This window comes from Hesperophylax consimilis, chromosome 12 (genome assembly GCF_061612785.1).
Source record: "Hesperophylax consimilis isolate HC1 chromosome 12, BYU_Hcon_1.0, whole genome shotgun sequence".
NCBI lineage: Eukaryota > Metazoa > Arthropoda > Insecta > Trichoptera > Limnephilidae > Hesperophylax > Hesperophylax consimilis.
This window is the reverse complement of record NC_142847.1, coordinates 25,747,028-25,765,543: the sequence shown is the minus strand read 5'-3', so window position 1 is coordinate 25,765,543 and position 18,516 is coordinate 25,747,028. Positions and strand designations below refer to the sequence as shown.

General features: G+C 33.5%; 1 protein-coding gene across 5 annotated transcripts in view; it reads right to left on the bottom strand.

Annotated features, from left to right (window-relative positions):
• The window catches only part of Nep4 (M13 family metallopeptidase neprilysin 4), a 40,798-nt gene extending 25,207 nt beyond the window's left edge, over positions 1-15,591 (bottom strand). The window contains exons 1-3 of one of the 5 annotated variants that reach the window (XM_089638264.1): positions 15,538-15,591; positions 14,841-15,026; positions 652-1,341 (exon numbers count right to left, since the gene is read on the bottom strand). In XM_089638264.1, coding sequence (XP_089494390.1) covers positions 652-1,341; positions 14,841-14,959 — 809 coding nt within the window. In that variant the 5' untranslated portion in view covers positions 14,960-15,026; positions 15,538-15,591. Of the gene's footprint in view, positions 1-651; positions 1,342-2,926; positions 3,032-14,840; positions 15,502-15,537 lie in introns of those variants that run through there. The other 4 variants (XM_089638265.1, XM_089638266.1, XM_089638268.1 and 1 more) reach the window with 4 other exon arrangements.
• Positions 15,592-18,516: the final 2,925 nt, after the last annotated feature.

Sequence of the window (18,516 nt, the reverse complement as noted above, 5' to 3'; positions counted from 1 at the left end):
CTTGTAATTCGACAGGAAATTGCGCTACCACAACCAACACACAAAGTAATCACCAGATTTCTGCACTTACCAGGTTTGGTGATTCTTTTGGTTTGATGTCCAGCAGGACCCGCACTTGGAAAGAACGTTCGATGACCAAAAACAAAACTTCTTAAGCGTGAAAACTTCTTAAGTGGTGACTTCTTAAGCGAGTTTCATTGTATAACCAAAGAAGAGTTACAAGAGGGTTGAATTAGGGAAATTTAATTTCTGGATACATTACTAAATTTAAAGCCTATATTATGCGTGCATAATTTGGTCGTGACATATACGTATTATATGTTAGGGTGATACAATATGCTATTAATCTTCCTCAGGAGAAGGGGTCAGATCAATTGGGGGACTGCCGAGGAATATCATTTCTTTGTATGGGATCTGTCATTTTGACAGTTGACAGCTGCGTAATTATAGCGCTCTGTGAATTGTTTTGATCCCCTCTCCGGCCATAGTCATAGGCAAGAGAGGGGGTCGCATAATTTTCAAATATAGCCTGACCAGTAGATCACATCATCTTTTTAGTGTGACAGGTCTGTATGGGATTGTATAGCAAGCAATATTGTGTTATATAAAACGCTTTGAACTTATAGTGATAACTTGAATTTTTTTACTCACTCTTCAGTTTCAGATGTGTTGTTTCCAATTTCCTGAAGTTCTTGCCAAATGCGCTCACCCAGAGTTAAATTCTCCGGTGGTGAATCTCTTTTTTGTCGAGACATCAGATTGTCAATTACAGCTCCGTGGTCAGACACCTCTACGGATTCTTCATTATCAACATGAGAATCGAATAACATATCAATACTGAAGGGTCCAGTGTTTAACAACGGTTCACGCTTGTTTGGTTTGTTAAACTGTGTTATGAATTCGTCACTTTTAATCTTCAAATTTTGATCAAAGTCTTGGCCGACGAGTCTACCGATGAAATCGTCGGTAGATGGCAAACTGGGCAATTCTTCGGAAGTTATTCTTCTTCTCCAGTGAGGATTTTGGATTGAAGCATCAGTTTTTGTAATTTCTTCTTTCATGTTTTCAAAAGAGTTTGAACTGGCAAAGATGTTTTCAGTTTGCTTGTCAAATATGTCTAGAACTCCTTCTGTGGGTGGGAGAGCTATAGATCCTGTAGGGATGAACGAAGTGCGTATATCGCTGAAGAGCTCCCTGTCTTCTGGAGCCAGGAGTTCAGGGTATGTGTAGCAGTCGGGGATCCGCCGAGGAGGCAGCGGGGGAACTGGCTGGGGTGTGATGAGAAGGGCACATGACAATGCTCCCATTAGTATAACCAGAATAGAGGCCAGTAGTTTTATCCTGTAAAAAAGGTTCACAGAAAATTATTTATTTGTAAAAAGCAGTTACAATATGGTTGATAGGAACTAGGTCCTGAAATATTGTATCGGTCATTAGACCGCTGACCGCTGAGTCAGGGTCGGTGGCCACCTTTATCTGGGGTTCTTTTTATTTCTGATATTTTGGGGGTGCAAACCGATGATATAATGAATACTTGAAACAATCTCTTAAATTTATGTCACAATTGGCCACCTGTTTTTTGAAAACGGAACATTTCTGCATCCCAACACTTTCCTGTGGGATAACGGGACAAAGTCCAGGAAAATGGGATGGTTCCGTTCAAAATGGGACGTATGGTCACATTAAGTATAGACATATAGAAATGTGCAATTGCAATACTATGTTTGTTTGTGTAGCTTCATAGATAAAAAGGATAAAAAAATCTGTTGTGAAGGCGGATCTTTTCTACATTTTTGTAAAATATTTTAGGAAATAATTACTTTCTTTTAAAAATAAAGTAAATATTTTCCTAACCGCCGCATTTTTAATAAACGTAGTTTATTGAAATTACACTTTAGTCCAGTCAGTGGGGAGTTTTACCTTGCAAAAGGTTAGGTAGTAGCGATTTTGATATATGTTGTTAAGATTGGGACTCTAAGGAAAAAAAAAAGTTTTCGACCTTGGGAGGGTCGAGCTCGACCCGCCATCTTGGATTGAAGGTTCCAAAATTTGTTTTTTTCTAAATAATTGTGAAGTGGTCGTTTTTACAACCAAATTGTTGAAAGCAAACTTAAAGACAACTAAATTACCTACATTTTTTGTAGAAAGTTTTTTTTTGTAAGTCTAATAGGTAACGAGTTACAGCGGTTGAAAGAAGAAAATTTTGACAACGGTCAAGTAAAAATTTAAGAAAATAAACAAATTATTACGTTGTTAGCAGTCCACGGGTGCAAAACCATCGCAAACTCAGTCAACCGCGTCATATTTCAGCTTGTCTACATAAATTGGATAATCTCCCAGTAAGCAATTTGAACACTGATTTGCAATCATCGCGCACCGGCACGCGACGATATTTTAAATAAAGACAACAACCAATCAAAATAAATTCACAAGATTCAAAAATCATATTGAAAACGGCTATCAATGTCAAAAACTTTTTTTAATTTACTTCGCTGTCAGAAGTAGCCAGCCGATATCAAAAACATTTGTTTATATTTTGACTTTCTGTCAAAATCCAGATATAAAATCTGTCAGCGTCATTTTCTTTTTGGTAATAAATTGGGAATTCCTCTTCTGCGTATTGTGCAAAATAATATGCATAAATAAACCACTCGTGCAACTAATATTTTCTGGTAGCTACCTAACCCGAATACAAAAAATTTTAATTAGGTACTTTTTCTATAACCCGTGTTTATTTTTTTTAACAATAAAATTAACCTAAAATCAAAACAAACGTAGTAGCCACCTATTTGTAATAATATTGAAATACCCGGCAATTATTATGTTTGAAATATGTATTTTTGTTTTGATTCTGATTTCTAATTTATTTATTTTTAATCTTGGATAGTCGAGTGAGTAGTTTATTAATGATAGTCGAGTAACTTACAACTGGTAATAAATATCCGCGTACGTAATCTGCAATATTCCATTTGCATGATGTTTAAAAACTAATATTGAACTCACCACATCGAAACTTTGTAAGCGACCATTGCCGAACTTTTAAAAAGTCTTACTGAAGTATTTGGCGAACGATGTTTCCTTTTTTTGTTGCCAAAACTCGTTTGAGGCTTTGATACAAAGTAGCTCACCCGAAAATTAAATTTGAACCCACATCACTGTGAACTGTGATCGATGTTTCTCAAAATTTACTATAATAAGTACTTAGATAATAATATTCATAAATAAGAAAAGTTCCTGGCTATTTTTATGTTTTGCTACCAGAGACGGCTAAAGCTATTTCAAACAACGTTTCGATTCATATTTTGTTTTGCTATGTGACACCTCACGAGTTTAGTTGCTTCGTGTTTTTACTAAATTGTTGGTGATTGGCTATCTTTTTCAAACGGAAACAAAAGAATTTGGTGTGCATAATAATACGGGGAAATAACCTGATAACCTCTTCTTCACCCTGATGATCACGATGTAAACCTTATTCGATTGCTAATAGCCCCTATTCAAAGCTCTGGAAAAACCGTAACTTTTTTTTGATTCTTGATATTAATTCCCTGGTAAAACAAGGATCATCCAACCTTATTTTTACCTTCGTAAACCACATCTGACATTTTTTCCATCTTCAAAGATTGATTCCGAAATGTTTGGACAGAGTATTGGCACATTGCTAGTCAATTCAAGGGATGCCTCAATACAAAGGACTATTCCATCAAAACCATGGTCTCAACGGTTCCTCATTTCTTGCAAAACTAATTTTACTCACTTATTCGAATAAGGATTGTTCGTTCCTTCTCGCCTATTTAAAATTAACGTGCTTGACTTCTCATATTGTACATTCTCTCTCTAAAAAAATAGCATCTCATCTATCAAACTTTAATCTTAAATTGCCTGTTAAATGGTCAATGGATGGGTCCATTTAGAATCTCATATTTTCCTTGTCTGAACTCGACTCCAATCTTCCATATAATTTTGAAAGTTGCCAATTTAAACAAACTAAATTTATAAATTCACCTTCCGTCTCTCCATAATTTGAAATGATGGCCTAACACCCTTAAAGGATTAAAGCCAGAATGAAACATTTGAAAAGTAAATATTTTATAATATAAATAATAGATATTTCACAAAAATGATAATATATTATCAAAACTAGTTATATTTCTCATAACATATGGCAGGTTTCTATATATAATATTAAGATAATCGGGATAGGAGGCAATTAAAATATTTTTCATAGCTTAAAAAATAATAATTATAAAACTTAAAAATTTTGAACGAACCTTTTCACTAAACATAGTCCAATTCCTATAATGTTATTCCAGGTATTTAAAAATGTGGATCGTTGTATTGGGGTTTTTTGTATCAATGGCAACTAGTGGAAGGATTATTCCTGAAACGCACTTGGAAGCAATTTATGCTTGGAAGGAACCAACAGAGACAAGACGACAGGTGCCATGAATGCACCTTCTCCACCCACGACCACGATTTAGATATATGTATATACATATTTGTTTTTTAAAGAAATACAAACATTTCGGGTTACGAATAAACTGAAAATATTTGAAAATCTTCTACTACTACCACAGTAAGCGAAAAATGTTGCTTGTGTTGTGATGGAGGACTGAATGTTATTTGAAAATGTTTAATCAATTTCTCCCAGAGTAAGGGAGTAATCTCTTCAATGCGAAGTTTGGACAAGTTCATCTATGTCCTATTGCTAAAAGCAGGACCGACCGACCGACCTTGCGCACGTTCAAATGGAGCAATCCGCTCTGGGCGCTGACTTGCCAAGGCGCCAAGGAGCCAAGGCGCTGATTATACTCAAGGGCGGATCCAGCTTTGGCGCCAGGGGGGGGTCACGTAGTCGTGGTCAAGTTTTTTTTTTTTTTTTTAAAGAAAGACAAACATTCCCGGGTTACGAATAACCCAACAATAACTCCTACCACCACCACAGAAAGCCGAAAATGCTTGCTTGTGTTGTGATGGAGGACTTAGGTCCGGTCAGTTACAGTTACAAGAAGTTATATTTTAATTTTGCATATGTTGTACGAATACAACATATGCCTCCTAATCTACAAAATCCAAAATGGACTTATACACACAAACACAACATTTAAACAAACGTCACAAGTACACGAACATTATACTAGGCAACATAACAAATTGTGCACACATGCTGTAAGGACTGAAAGTGGCAAAAGAGGCATTGGCCACGAGGGTGTACAAATATACAATCTCCTTCCAGATAAAACTAAAATTTTGTTTATTTTTGTCTACCGGTCTCGAAACGTCCGTGTCATAAACTTTTCTTTTTTTGTTTAAATTTAATTTAATGTTGTTATTATTTTAAATTTACATATATGTATTTTTTTTAAATGATATTATTGTAAAGCTGCACATCTTGATACAGGAATGCCCTAGTGAGATGTGCAGAGTATGCTTTTTATGTAAAAACTGTTTTTTGAATTAAATAAAAATAAAATTAAATAAACTTAAAACGGAGAGTATAAATGTATTTAAAAAAAAACTTTTTAATCTTAAGTTATTAGAACAATATTAGAATACTATTTATTTAATGTTATATATTTAAGTTAAGAAAGTGAAATGTAAATTTCTTTTAACTTAATAAATAAATAAAAAATAAAAAAATAAAAAAAATAAAAAATTTTGATAATAATATATACAAGTAAAAAGTAGGTATTGTTGGATATGGTAACACTAGGTATATCATTAAGATTGTCTTTTGCTCCGCAAGCCCGGGCGGCGTAGGCTCGTGTAATGTCAATTGTCAACCAATACAGTACAGATTACAATTATTAATCGTGTTCTTATTTCACCACAATATAACATGGTGTCAGGTGTGTCTTCAACATAGTATTGTGTGTAGGAATCTTGCAACTTTTTGAATTTCCTTTTCCTCATTGTAGTTATTCGCCATCATATATAAAAGAAATGATTGCTTAAAACGTTTCCACTCGCCAACCATATCCGTAGCATTCTGCATTTGCAGAATTTGACTCGACATTATTATTGTAACACTTTGCTTGTCACGACAAAATAGACAAATAATAACAGCTTGTTGACCGTTATTTCTTTGCTTCCTGGTAAAGAATTTGAATCGTTCCACTGTAATATTCACTGTAGGTATGAAGTGTCTATCCAGTCTATCGAAGAGTAGAATAATGCCTTCCAGCGTGCTCTTCTCAATAGTGAGGCCGAATGAATTAAAAATTTGAACTCCTTTAGGACCAATCGTGTGCAGCAAATGTTATTAATAAATGTAAGTACTGTACTTCCATATTTAAGAGGAATATAAACGCTGGAAATATTTCGATTCTTGTGCTTTATAAATTTTAAAACCGAGCGCCTTGCACCGTCATATTTTGGCCTGATTTGCACGAGGCAAGTAATTTGAAATAAATATTGTTGCCATGACGCGGTGCTTGCAATACGTAAGAAGCGCCCAGCGAGATCTCCGTTCGCCGATGCTTCCATACGCTTGTTAATACCTTGTTACCTGGTGGATGAATACCGTCCATTCTATTTTGCCAGCAGCGGCCGAGCCGGCAGCGTAGTCAATATTATCGACAATCCTCAAACTATGGGGAACGCTAATAAAAGTAAATATTTATAAAATTTGAATTGATTTTATTTATTTACAATCCAAACAAAAATATTCTGAAAGTGAATTATTAATAGGTACATATAAATATTAATAAAAAGAAACTTGATTAAGTTGAATATAATATGTATATATATTAACAAAATGTAACTAATACGTTCTTTTACAAAACTAGGTATATGTACTTTTATCAAATTTACATACACTTTATCAAATTTCCACATCTAAAATTTTTGTAAAATTTATTTACAAATAAATTTTTTGGAAACAAATCAACAAACCAATCTCAATATTAGAAATGATGATGGAACAACTCACAGCTAGGTTTAAATATATTCTACAATAGATGCATCAATTTATGGATACATACACTTAAAAAAAAGGTTAAAATAAATAACTTGCATCTAGCTATTCTGAATTTATCCTAAAAGAGCATAATTAAAACAAATACAATAGATATCGCGGGTTCGAACCCCGGCAAACAAATCTCAGTATTAGACATTTTCAAGGAACAGCTCACAGCTACATATATTTAAAAATTATTCTTATAAAATATTAACTCTGATCTACCAATACTGAATTTAAGCATTATATTCGTCAACCTAAAATTTCTCAAATGAAAATATTCTACATTAGATACATCAATTTATGGATACATAGACTTAAAAAAAAACGGTGAAAATAAATAACTTGCATCTACCTATGCTGAATTTATTCCAAAAAGAGCATAATTAAAACGAATACAATATATATTATTTTAAAACAAAAAGTAAAATTTCGACGGCCTCCATGGTAGAGGGGAAAGGCTGCCAGCTAGCGATCCGGAGATCGCGTGTTCAAACCCGGCAAACAAATATCAAATGCAAATATCGCGCAAGCGTCACACGTGGTTACACGAAATGTGTCATAATAATATGAAAGGTGGCGGCCGAAGCGCGCGCCGGTGGCGGTGCGCGGTGACGCGGTAACATTCGAATTTTCGATGCGTTCGTTCCCGAATAATGCGTTTGCCGTCAAACAAAGTATTATATTAAATTAATTAAATATTGAAAGTACTTAAATAAAATTTATATTGTGACAAAAAATATATAAAAACATTATGTTTAACAATTTTAATTAGTGGTCCACCTAGGTCCTGGATGGGCCCAGGACCTAGGTAGTCATGACCCCCCCTGGGCTGGGGCCCAGGGGGGGGGTCATGACCACCGTGACCCCCCCCCTGGATCCGCCACTGATTATACTAACCCACAGCGCCCTTGAGGTTTTTTCTAGCACCAGGCGTCATAAAATTTCACCCAGGGCCGGCCCTGACTAAAAGTACCGAAGACAACGGTTAAGCACATCAACACTGTACAGCGCCATGACTAAATCATTGTCCTGTTATAATATGGATTTTATTTCGACCTCAATGGAAAATAATATTAACGTGTATACTGTGCTACAAACACTTTTGTTATAAGGCAGTGATGCACAACCCCGCTGCCCGCGGGACTGTTTGCTACCTGCAGGGCATTAGTCGCGGCCCACTCTCTTAAATAAAATTCAATTCAATTTCTAAAGAACGGAAGTTTGGAGAAGTTAGAAAGAAACGGGCCGAAATTAAAAATATCCACAGACTCTCCGTTTTGTACATAAGCTGCACCTTATCTTTGCAGCCCGCGAACAATTTGAAAATTGATAATTTTGCCCAATGATTACACTAGACCAGGTGTGGCGAACCTTTTTGGGCCCGCGTGCCAAAAATCCTCAAATATTATTTCTAGATTGTGAGGCGTGCCCAAGCTGTAAAAAAATTAACCAAATAGGTAAAATAAAAAAAGTTTTTTTTTTCAAATTTTTTTTCATAAGCTTAAAAATTACAATAGAGTTTCATAAAAATAAAGTCATAATCAATAAATGTACATATTAGTTATTTATCAATGAGATTTTTGCTGTTGTACATTCGATGACAAATTCTTTATATCTGGATCATATTTCGTCACTTTAAGGACGGGTTGTTTCGGAGAATCTGAACAATTCATCAAATTTCAACGTTCATTTTCGGGTTCTGTGAAAGTCCTATTCAAGTTATGTTTTTATATAATTATAGGCTAGTTTCTTGAAAAAACTGAAATAAAAACAGAACTTGAAAAAATCTTTCACAGAACTTGAAAATGAACGTTGAAATTTGATGAATTGTTCAAATTCTCCGAAACAACCCGTCCTTAGTGACACACACGACCAACTGGATTCTTCAGTCATTCTCGTTCTTGAATCACATTTTATGAAATTCATTTCTGAAAATAATGACTCACAAGCATATTATGTAGAAGAGAAAATTGATAATATTGCTCTCGCTAGTTTTTTAACTCGCTAAAGATTTCTGGAATGGCTTTCCAAGTTCTCATTATTTCTTCTTCTGCATTTTATTATTTATGTTCGTTAATCGATCGCTTTCAACAATTTTTTATTTCCATAGCGAACTCGATTGCATTTCAAAATCTTCTAGATTTAGCCACTCGAAAATCTCCAAATTGAGGTCATCTGAGTGTATCTGGATATAAAATAAATTTTTATATCTTTTCAAATCTCCTGAATTGTTTGAATCTCGAAGAAAACTCGTTGATTATCGATTGAATAACTACAGAAAATTCTTGTGTTAATTTGATTTGATCTGGCTTTTCTTCTGCAAAAAGTTTTTTTGTATTTGGGAAATATTTGAAGGTGTTATATACAACGTCACGATCAAAAATTTGTAATTTAGCTTGAAATGCTTTGATTAAATCAAACATAACAATAATTGTTTTGTTAACGCCTTACAATTTAATATTTAATTCATTTGAATGTAAGCACAAATCAGTAAAAAACATTAATTTTGAAAGCTATTCGAGGTCTAGTAACTCATTATATTTTTCAATTAGTAATGCGTAAAAAAATATTCCTATCGATTTCTCTGGAAAAATTGTCAGTTTCGGCGGGGAACATTGAATGAAATTTTCAAATGCAACGTAAGTTAAATTTGAGTTGAAACAACCCAATTCTGGATTGTTCAGATATTTTTGAAACGACTGGTCAAATCAAAAAAAAAAATTTTTTTTAACTTATAAATTAAAAAAAAAAAAAAATTGAACTTGGAAATCGTTAGTGTGCCATCCAAATGATCAAACGTGCCACCTCGGGCACGCGTGCCCTAGGTTCGCCACACTAGACTACATAATAATGTGTCTGTTCTGAGTTACATAAGGATTTAACGGTCTTTCTTCAAACATTTTAATCAGCCGCTCAAAACAATAAGTTTTTTCTAGATTGTGCAAGATAGGTACTCTTAAAAATACAATAATTTCGTGGTTCGAATTTATTTTACCTATCTAGGAGATCTACGATTAATGCATTTTAATGATTTCCTTTTTATAAAATACTAAAAGTTACCCTGATAAAAATAATCCCCTGAACCATAAAAGTCAACATAATTTATTTTATTTTGACAAAGAATTTTTCGTCGTTCTTTAAAATTTAAGAATGATAAAAAATTGACAGCATTTATTGGTATATCCTTAGACATTTAAAATTATCCCCTTCGGCGCTTTGCTTTTTACTGAGTTATGTACAGAAACCCCTGCGGCCCGTGAACAAATTGAAAATGAATAAATTGGCCCTCCGACCTAAAAGGTTGATCATCACTGGATTAGCCCTTCTACAAAAAGGGTTGTGCATCACTGATGTAGGGGTAAAGCCCTCGACAAAGTTCACCTATCAATAATACGTATTCTTTTAGATTTGACTGCATTTTGACTAAAAATGATAACAATAAACCCAATGACGTTACATTATAAACCTAACAATGAACCCAATGATGTTAAATGATAAACCTAACAATAAACCCAACGACGTTACATGATAAACCTAACAATAAACCCAATGACGTTAAATGATAAACCTAACATTAAACCCAATGACGTTACATGATAAACCTAACAATAAACCCAAAGATGTTACATGATAAACCTTACAATAAACCCAATGACGTTAAATGATAAACCTAAAAATAAACCCAATGACGTTACATGATAAACCTAACAACAAACCCAACGACTTTACATGATAAAACTAACAATAAACCCAATGACGTTAAATGATAAACCTAAAAATAAACCCAATGACGTTACATGATAAACCTAATAACAAACCCAACTACTTTACATGATAAACCTAACAATAAACCCAATGACGTTACATCATAAACCTAACAATAAACCCAATGACGTTACAAGATAAACCTTATCATTAAGATGAACGGCTGGGCTGCCTTTTTCAATTTAGATTTGAGGCCAAAATACCCAACGAAACTGAATAATATATTATTATTGTAGAAAGCAATCACTTTGTGGTTTGACATATTAAAATTAAATAAAATAATTTTTGTTTTAAAACCACGAGTTTTTAATAATTTTTTGAACCGACCGGTTTCGCATAAAACTGCATACAAACAACGTAATAATATAAAACTATTACATACTGAACTAGTGTATGAGTTACACCCTGTCGAGTGGGACCTATTTGACGATAAATTCAGATACCTAGTTTCAGTTAAATCTTTTAATAAACTTAATACAGTGAATAAAAAACTGAAGAACTTGTGCTATGTAAAAAATCTTGATAATAATAATAATAACCTGAACCGGTCCATACATTCTTTGAACGTGTACAGAATCTGTCTCCTGTAAATTTTCTTCCTGAGGAGATGTCCCTATTGGCCAAGGGATTAAAATATAACCTAACATACTCTAATAATAATTTCAGTGCTGCAATAGAAGAGGTCGCAGTGGATATAGATACAGCTCTATGTAATAAACCCAAAAAATTCGGTTTCAAAAGTGCTGAAACTTTACAAAAAATAATACCTAAATTTAAACCTAACCCAAATCCTGAATTGACGGTAATGAAAAATATCCGTGCCAAACTAGCAGATGAAGATTTGGTCCTCACGAAAGCTAACAAGGGGAACACAGTCATCATAATTCCTCGAAATGAATATAATACTAAAGTGGCGGACTTCATTAAGAGTGACAACCTCGTAATACTTGGGAAAGATATAACTACTAAGTTCCAATAAAATGTGAAACAAACACTTCAAACCTGTAAAACTAAAATATTCCAAGATGATTCGTATCACAAAGTTAAATGTTTGACTAAAAATCCCAAAACCCCGAAATTATATGGGTTCCTTAAAATACACAAGGTTAATAGCCCCATCAGACCTGTGGTTTCGTGTTGTAATTCCCCTAATTTTAAAATATCGTCTGCTATTACTAATGTGTTCCAAAATACCAATGTTTTTTCACCTAAGCATACTATTAAAAACTCTTTTTCGTTAGTGGAAGAATTGAAAGACATGATTCTCCCTAGTAATTCTAAACTAATTTCTTTTGACGTGGTTAATTTATTTCCTAACGTTCCCATAGAAGAGAGTAAATATGATTTAAGATTTTCACGGCCAAAAGTATTTTTGCTATTTGTTTTTGGGGTGTTACGCCGTGTTGCGCTAACTCCTTCTTTAGCCAATGTTTCGGACAGCATTGCAGTGTCCATCATCAGGGCAGATGTGTTATTTGAGGTTGTGTTAAAACATAAGCTCACAACCTCATACATAAGCTCACATTTTAACACAACCTCAAATAACACATCTGCCCTGATGATGGACACTGCAATGCTGTCCGAAACGTTGGCTAAAGAAGGAGTTAGCGCAACACGGCGTAACACCCCAAAAACAAATAGCAAAAAAAAAGAGAGTAAATGTTTAATTTCCGATTTGTTAAATAGTGCGGATCTCTCTCAAGACTTCATAAAAGATTTGATTTCCTTATTTAATATATATTATGCTTGAATCAAAATTATTTTTTATTTAAAAACCAAAAGTCCTATTCTTAATAATCAATTAGATATATCAAGTAGTCCAATATTAAGTTTGTTCCCAATAAACCATTAAAAATGTCCAAGTTCTCCTTATCAGTCTTATCACCCAATGTCAGTTGATGCTTTGTTTCTCCATATATATTTATTATAATCCATTAGTCTACATAATTATCGTTCAGTCTTTTGTACTTATGTAAATGTATTGTATGATTTCTCTGTGTTTGTTATATTTATATCATATTGTCTCCCTCAAAATTTTGTTATATATAAGCTCACACTTTGTACTTCTTGTCTAGTAATAATATGTACCCTGAAAATGCTTGAGTAAAGCGAAACCGGTCGGTTCAAAAAATTATTAAAAACTCGTGGTTTTAAAACAAAAATTATTTTATTTCATTTGAATAATATATTATTTAATCCAAAGGTGTAGTAGCAAATATCTAGTACGGATATGTACTACTTTATTTATTTGTCTTTTAAATTATGATTTAGAGGCCATTAAATAATTCAATTTTGCGTGATTTTAGAGGCAAACTTGGCATTTTTTTGTGAATTAATTGTAACTAATATAAAAATAATCTTGGCATATTTAACTGTTTTAATATAATGAAAAATAAAGTAAATAAACAATATACATCGTAAGAAATTTTAATTTACATACGACAAATTTGTGTTTCAATGTAAATCGGTTATTAATATTTTAAAATTAACGCCCATTAATATGATTTTTTTTATATTTCAACATAGTATTATAGTAATATATATTTTTAAATAATTTTCATCAGCTCATAAATGATTGCCAAAGATGGCACTAAAATCATGAAAAATTGAATTATTTAATGGCCTTTATTTTATAATTTAAAGCTATAACAAATATTTAGTACCAAAGATATTAGAAATTCTAATATCTTTGTCTAGTACACAGGTTCCCAAAAAGTTCTATATGGTCCCCCAGGGGTCGATATCGGCTTGCTGGGGGTCCATGTCAGCGAGAAAAAAAATTAGGGGTCCAGAAGATTCAAACGGGGGTACATACGAGCCGACCCCCTTTACCTCAAGTCAACATTTAGGAGTTCCGTAAATGACACAATACACCTAACACAAATAACACAGTTTACGTACCTAATACTATTAATAAACTGAGAAATTACTTATTTGATATTTTTATATTTCGTAAAGTTGTTTATTGAGATATATAAACAGAGATATACGTTCATTTTCTCGTCAGAATTAATTTATTGAAGCAAAACATTGCACATCGGAAGCCGCGAATTTTCCTAGATCCCCAACTTGTTTTTGAAAACGACCAGGGTAACATTTATCAACATTTAAATTTACTTCACACAGACTTAAAAACTAAGTTTGAGGACATTTTGACTATGGAAACGGAACGTCGAAGAATCGGAAATCATGTGACAGGAAGAAATGACGGTAATACTGACAAAGAACTTAAGGGGCAGTTCTGTAGGGCTAGCTACAGAAAGAAATTCCCGTTGCTTATCCAGCTTCATTTTCATTTGGTGTAATGCTTCACAAGGGCGCCCCTGTCTGCACAATGCAAATACAGAGGAACTATACCGCCACCCGGTTGTTGGACAGGCAAGGGAAGGGAATTTTTTTACGGAAAAATAAACGATTATCACATGGGACGTTAATAGTTTTAAGAAAATTCAATATTCAGCAGGCAGGGGGTCTACGGAAAAAATAATTTGGCAAGTGGTCTACGGGGCAAAAAAGTTTGGGAACCTCTGGTCTAGTACATATCCGTACTAGATATTATGATACGAAATGTGTTAAAACTCTTGATTTTTTAATGGTAATTCAACTCAAAGAAGACAGCCGCGTCAGAGGTTGCGGGTTTAAATCCCAGGTAGGCAAATATTCGTTTTTATATTTAAAACATTATTTTTCTCACATATAAAACAAAAATAAAGTAAATACAAGTCCTTCAAAAGCGGAAGATGATTTCAGTTTAGCCTTAAGAGACCACCATCCAGAATCTAGTGTTAATTGAAATGGATTTAGCTATGTTTAGTAACCAAATGGTACTATGGTAGTAACCCAATCTCTTTATCCCAACCAATATTTTTCTCATATCTTTCTCCTCCGTATTTAGTTTGGCAAAAATTCCCGTGAGAAAAGGAGATTGAAAGAGAAAAAATAATTTATTTCAGTTTGCCATGCATCTAGGTAGTTACCTACTAACAAATTGTAGGTATCGCATGATAATATTTAAAAAGTTTGAATTTGGTCGGCAAATAGGTACCTACTGCCAAAACATATGTATGTTTTTCGTTGTCTTTTTCTATGAAAGTCTCGTCAGAATTTGCTTTCTCACCTTTTCTTCGAACAATATTTTTTCTTTCCTTCTTTTTCATGTTGTCGTTCTTCGTCATCCACCAAAATTGGCAGAGAGGTCGTGTTCTTCTGAGATACAACACTTTGTACACTTTCCATTGTAAGTGTCGATTTATTAATTCATCACAACACTGAACTTGTTATATTATATTTATTATTGCCTGCACTAAACAAATAAAATAAAAAAAACAGTTTCTTTTGACACCGAATTCACCAAGGCACAAACTTATAATAACAAACTCAACTTTCTAATGACAAAATGTTCATACATATTATGCCTTTAATAAGGTAGGTACTTATATTACACAGATTTATTTTAAGTTTGCAATTTAATTTAAAAAAAGAGATTCAAATATTCTAAAAACTATATTAAATTAGATATATGGATAATTTGGCGCAATCAGTACATGGGTACGAGAAATAACATGTAAAATCTAAAAATTAAACAAAAAAAAACTGAACATTCTTTTAGACCTAGGACCCCCTACGTCTTCGATTAGAAAAATAACTTTTTATCACGTCATTTAATTAATTATTATTAAACAAGTTAAAAATATAATTGTATAACTTTTACAAAAAATCAGCAATATTGTTATATCATTTTTGACCCAAATTTTCAATATTGTTACTATAAATTTTACACAAATTAAAAATATTGTTCTATAATTTTTACACACGTTAACTATATTGTTATATATTGGTGCGCAATATTGGCAGACGTCTACCTGGTCGGCGAGTAACGCCATTAATGACTTCAACTTAAACTTTGGCGAATGACGATGGCACCGAGGAAGTGTTCTAAACTGACAGCTGAGGCGGGAATAGTCGTTTAGCCAATTTAGATCAATTGGGTATTATGTTAAAAAAAAATCGCTTAGCACCACTTCAAACAACAGCACGTTGTTTGAACTAACCGATCTTCGAGAGTGCTCGTGTGTGAATTATGTACCTATTTGCTAGAAATACTTAGGGGAGTTATAAAAATAAACATTTATCATAATCTGATCGATATTTTAAAATGCAGGTGCGGCACATACTTACGCACAATGTGTATGACGCACACGCGCGGCCAAACCTAGGGTCTCTTGAATTTGCTAATTTTCGTGCCTAAATCATCCGTAATCAATTATTTCAGGTAAATCCAAATATAGGTATATATAATTACACATAAAAGTCTAAAGCAATATGCATTATTTAGGTACCGTAAGTATGTTATTTTTGATTTGTTTATCAACAATAAAAATGAGTTTCCTTAAAAAGAAAGTAAAAAACCCGAGTGCGTCTGTCTGTAGCCGTGACTTCTTGAACCATCAAAGACTGGGAAACCGTGACCGGCCATGCACCGATTTTCCATGAAGAGGGGCGGATTAAGCGGCAAACGGACGAGGGGCCTCGAATCTCGAAGGTGCCTCACTAGATAGATTCCAGGGAAAATTAAAAGATATAATACCGTAGAATGGGTATGGATTGAATCAAGAAAACACAAAATTTGCATACAAATCTCATTATGTTGTTCATTATATTACCTAGGTGTAATATAAGATTTTTCAATTGTTAAGTAAGTAATCGTGAACACATCTTGTCGATGAGAGATTGTAGTTTTTTTTCAAAATTGGTAAACTCAATGTTCGGTACAACTTTGCACCATGATTTTCAAACAATATATTTTGTACTAAAACACAGATGTGGTGCCTTTTTAAGGCTGTATGAGTTTATTGGCGCCAGGTGCAGGGCCGGCCTTGAGCCAAGCGACGCCTGACACGAGTCAAAATTTGACATTATTCGTCAAAACCAATAGACACTTAATTAGGTGATCACTGAATTTTTGTGTAACGCCGTTTTTGTTTAAAATAATCTCTAGGGCGATGTGTTAGGACTATTAGGTTTTAGGTATTATCAGCCCCTTGGCGCCTTCACAATTCGACGCCCGGAGCGGACTGATCAAATTGCGCTTGGCCGACCTTGCCTGGTGAAAGCTTTGAATAGTACATACTTTACTGTATTTTATGGAAAGTATTTATAGAAAAAAGTCGAGTTTAAAAATCAAAACATTACCTTTATTGGACTTATTTCACTTTAAAACATAATTCCAAAATATTAAACCCGCACAAAAGAAACACTGAAAAATAGTTGATATTTTCACCTCTTACGGGATCGCCTATTCTGAGATTGAAAAAAGCCCCTCTGGGGTTCAATTTTCGGTTATCTGATGGCTCCTACGAATTGCTTCCTTTTTATATAGAAGCACGTCCTCCTTCTGTGGCCATTTCCATGATTTAAGACTTATTTTTATGGATTTAACTATAGGTCCTTCTTCGTTAACAGTCACAATCTGTCCAGGAAATGGTTCGCTTTTAAAGGAAAATACAACATATCCCCCAAAATTATTCTGCAGTGGCTTAAAGTCACACCATGATAATTCGTTGATCGGATGTGTTCCGGCAGATGTTGATGATTCCTGGGTGGTTTTTGGAGATGGAGAACGCAACAATACTGGGGCCAATGATTGTCCTGGCTGTTCAGCAATATCAGTAAACCAAAACATCTGGAAGTGGCTATTTCGCACCAGGTGCAATTTAACCCACAAAAATAAACTCGGAAATAAAAAAAAATCTGTTAGGACATAACCAAAAAAATATTTTGTTTCGGATATGATAGGTAAATGTATGTTTATCTAGACACAACTCATCTGCGATACCGTTTTTTAAGGCTGTAATATCAATTGATTTGGTCAGCTTTACTTTTGGTACACAATTTGACGGTCGCGTGTGATTGCCTCAATGAAATACAAAAACTGGTTGTAGCTGATCAGAATGCTTGCAAGTAATACTTTTAAGCGTCATCTATCGACTTGCATATACTTCACAAAAATACAAATCATCTGAATAATATTGATTGCAGTGATCATCTAGGTAGGTAGGCGTCTACTGGTTTTGACAAGGGGCGTCAACATTTTATTTGCGCTAGGCGCGCGCCGTTTAGGTCAGGGCTGGCCCTGCTTTCACGTATTCAATACGTAAACGTAAGTAATACGTAAGCAAAAGACTCAAAACTATTAAAAGTTTCATTATTAAATGCAATTATTTTTTAAGCCAAATTATTAATAAATAATAATAAATCGCCTACATTAATATCTCAGTTTCTCTTTCTCAGTTAATAGCTACAAATTGAAATTCTAATCATTATGATCAAAATATTCAACGATTTTCGTACTGTTAAAATATTACTTATACAGGAGGGTTTTAGCTTGTCTTCAATGTTTTGAAACAGCCGCCCAAATCTAAGATTTTTTTATTATAATATTCGAGAATAAAATATTTCTAGATCTCCATTTTGCTGTTTTGTTTATTAATTTTGATAATTGATAATTTCGTGTTCGATAATTTCAGTTTGATAATGCCCTCAGAAGGCAAAACAGCCGCCACGCGTAATAATAATAACACGCAGAACAGAAGAAATACACAGTAATGTTTTTTTTAAATAAATTGAATTGTAATATTATTGAACATATAAAAGAAATATTTAGAAATATATCTCACATATTTTAAAGGTTACTTATTTTAAATTGTGAATATTATTGATAATATTGATACAATTCCATCTAATTAATTGCTCAATTTTATGTTCACAGCGATTTCATGTTAGAACAAAAGCAA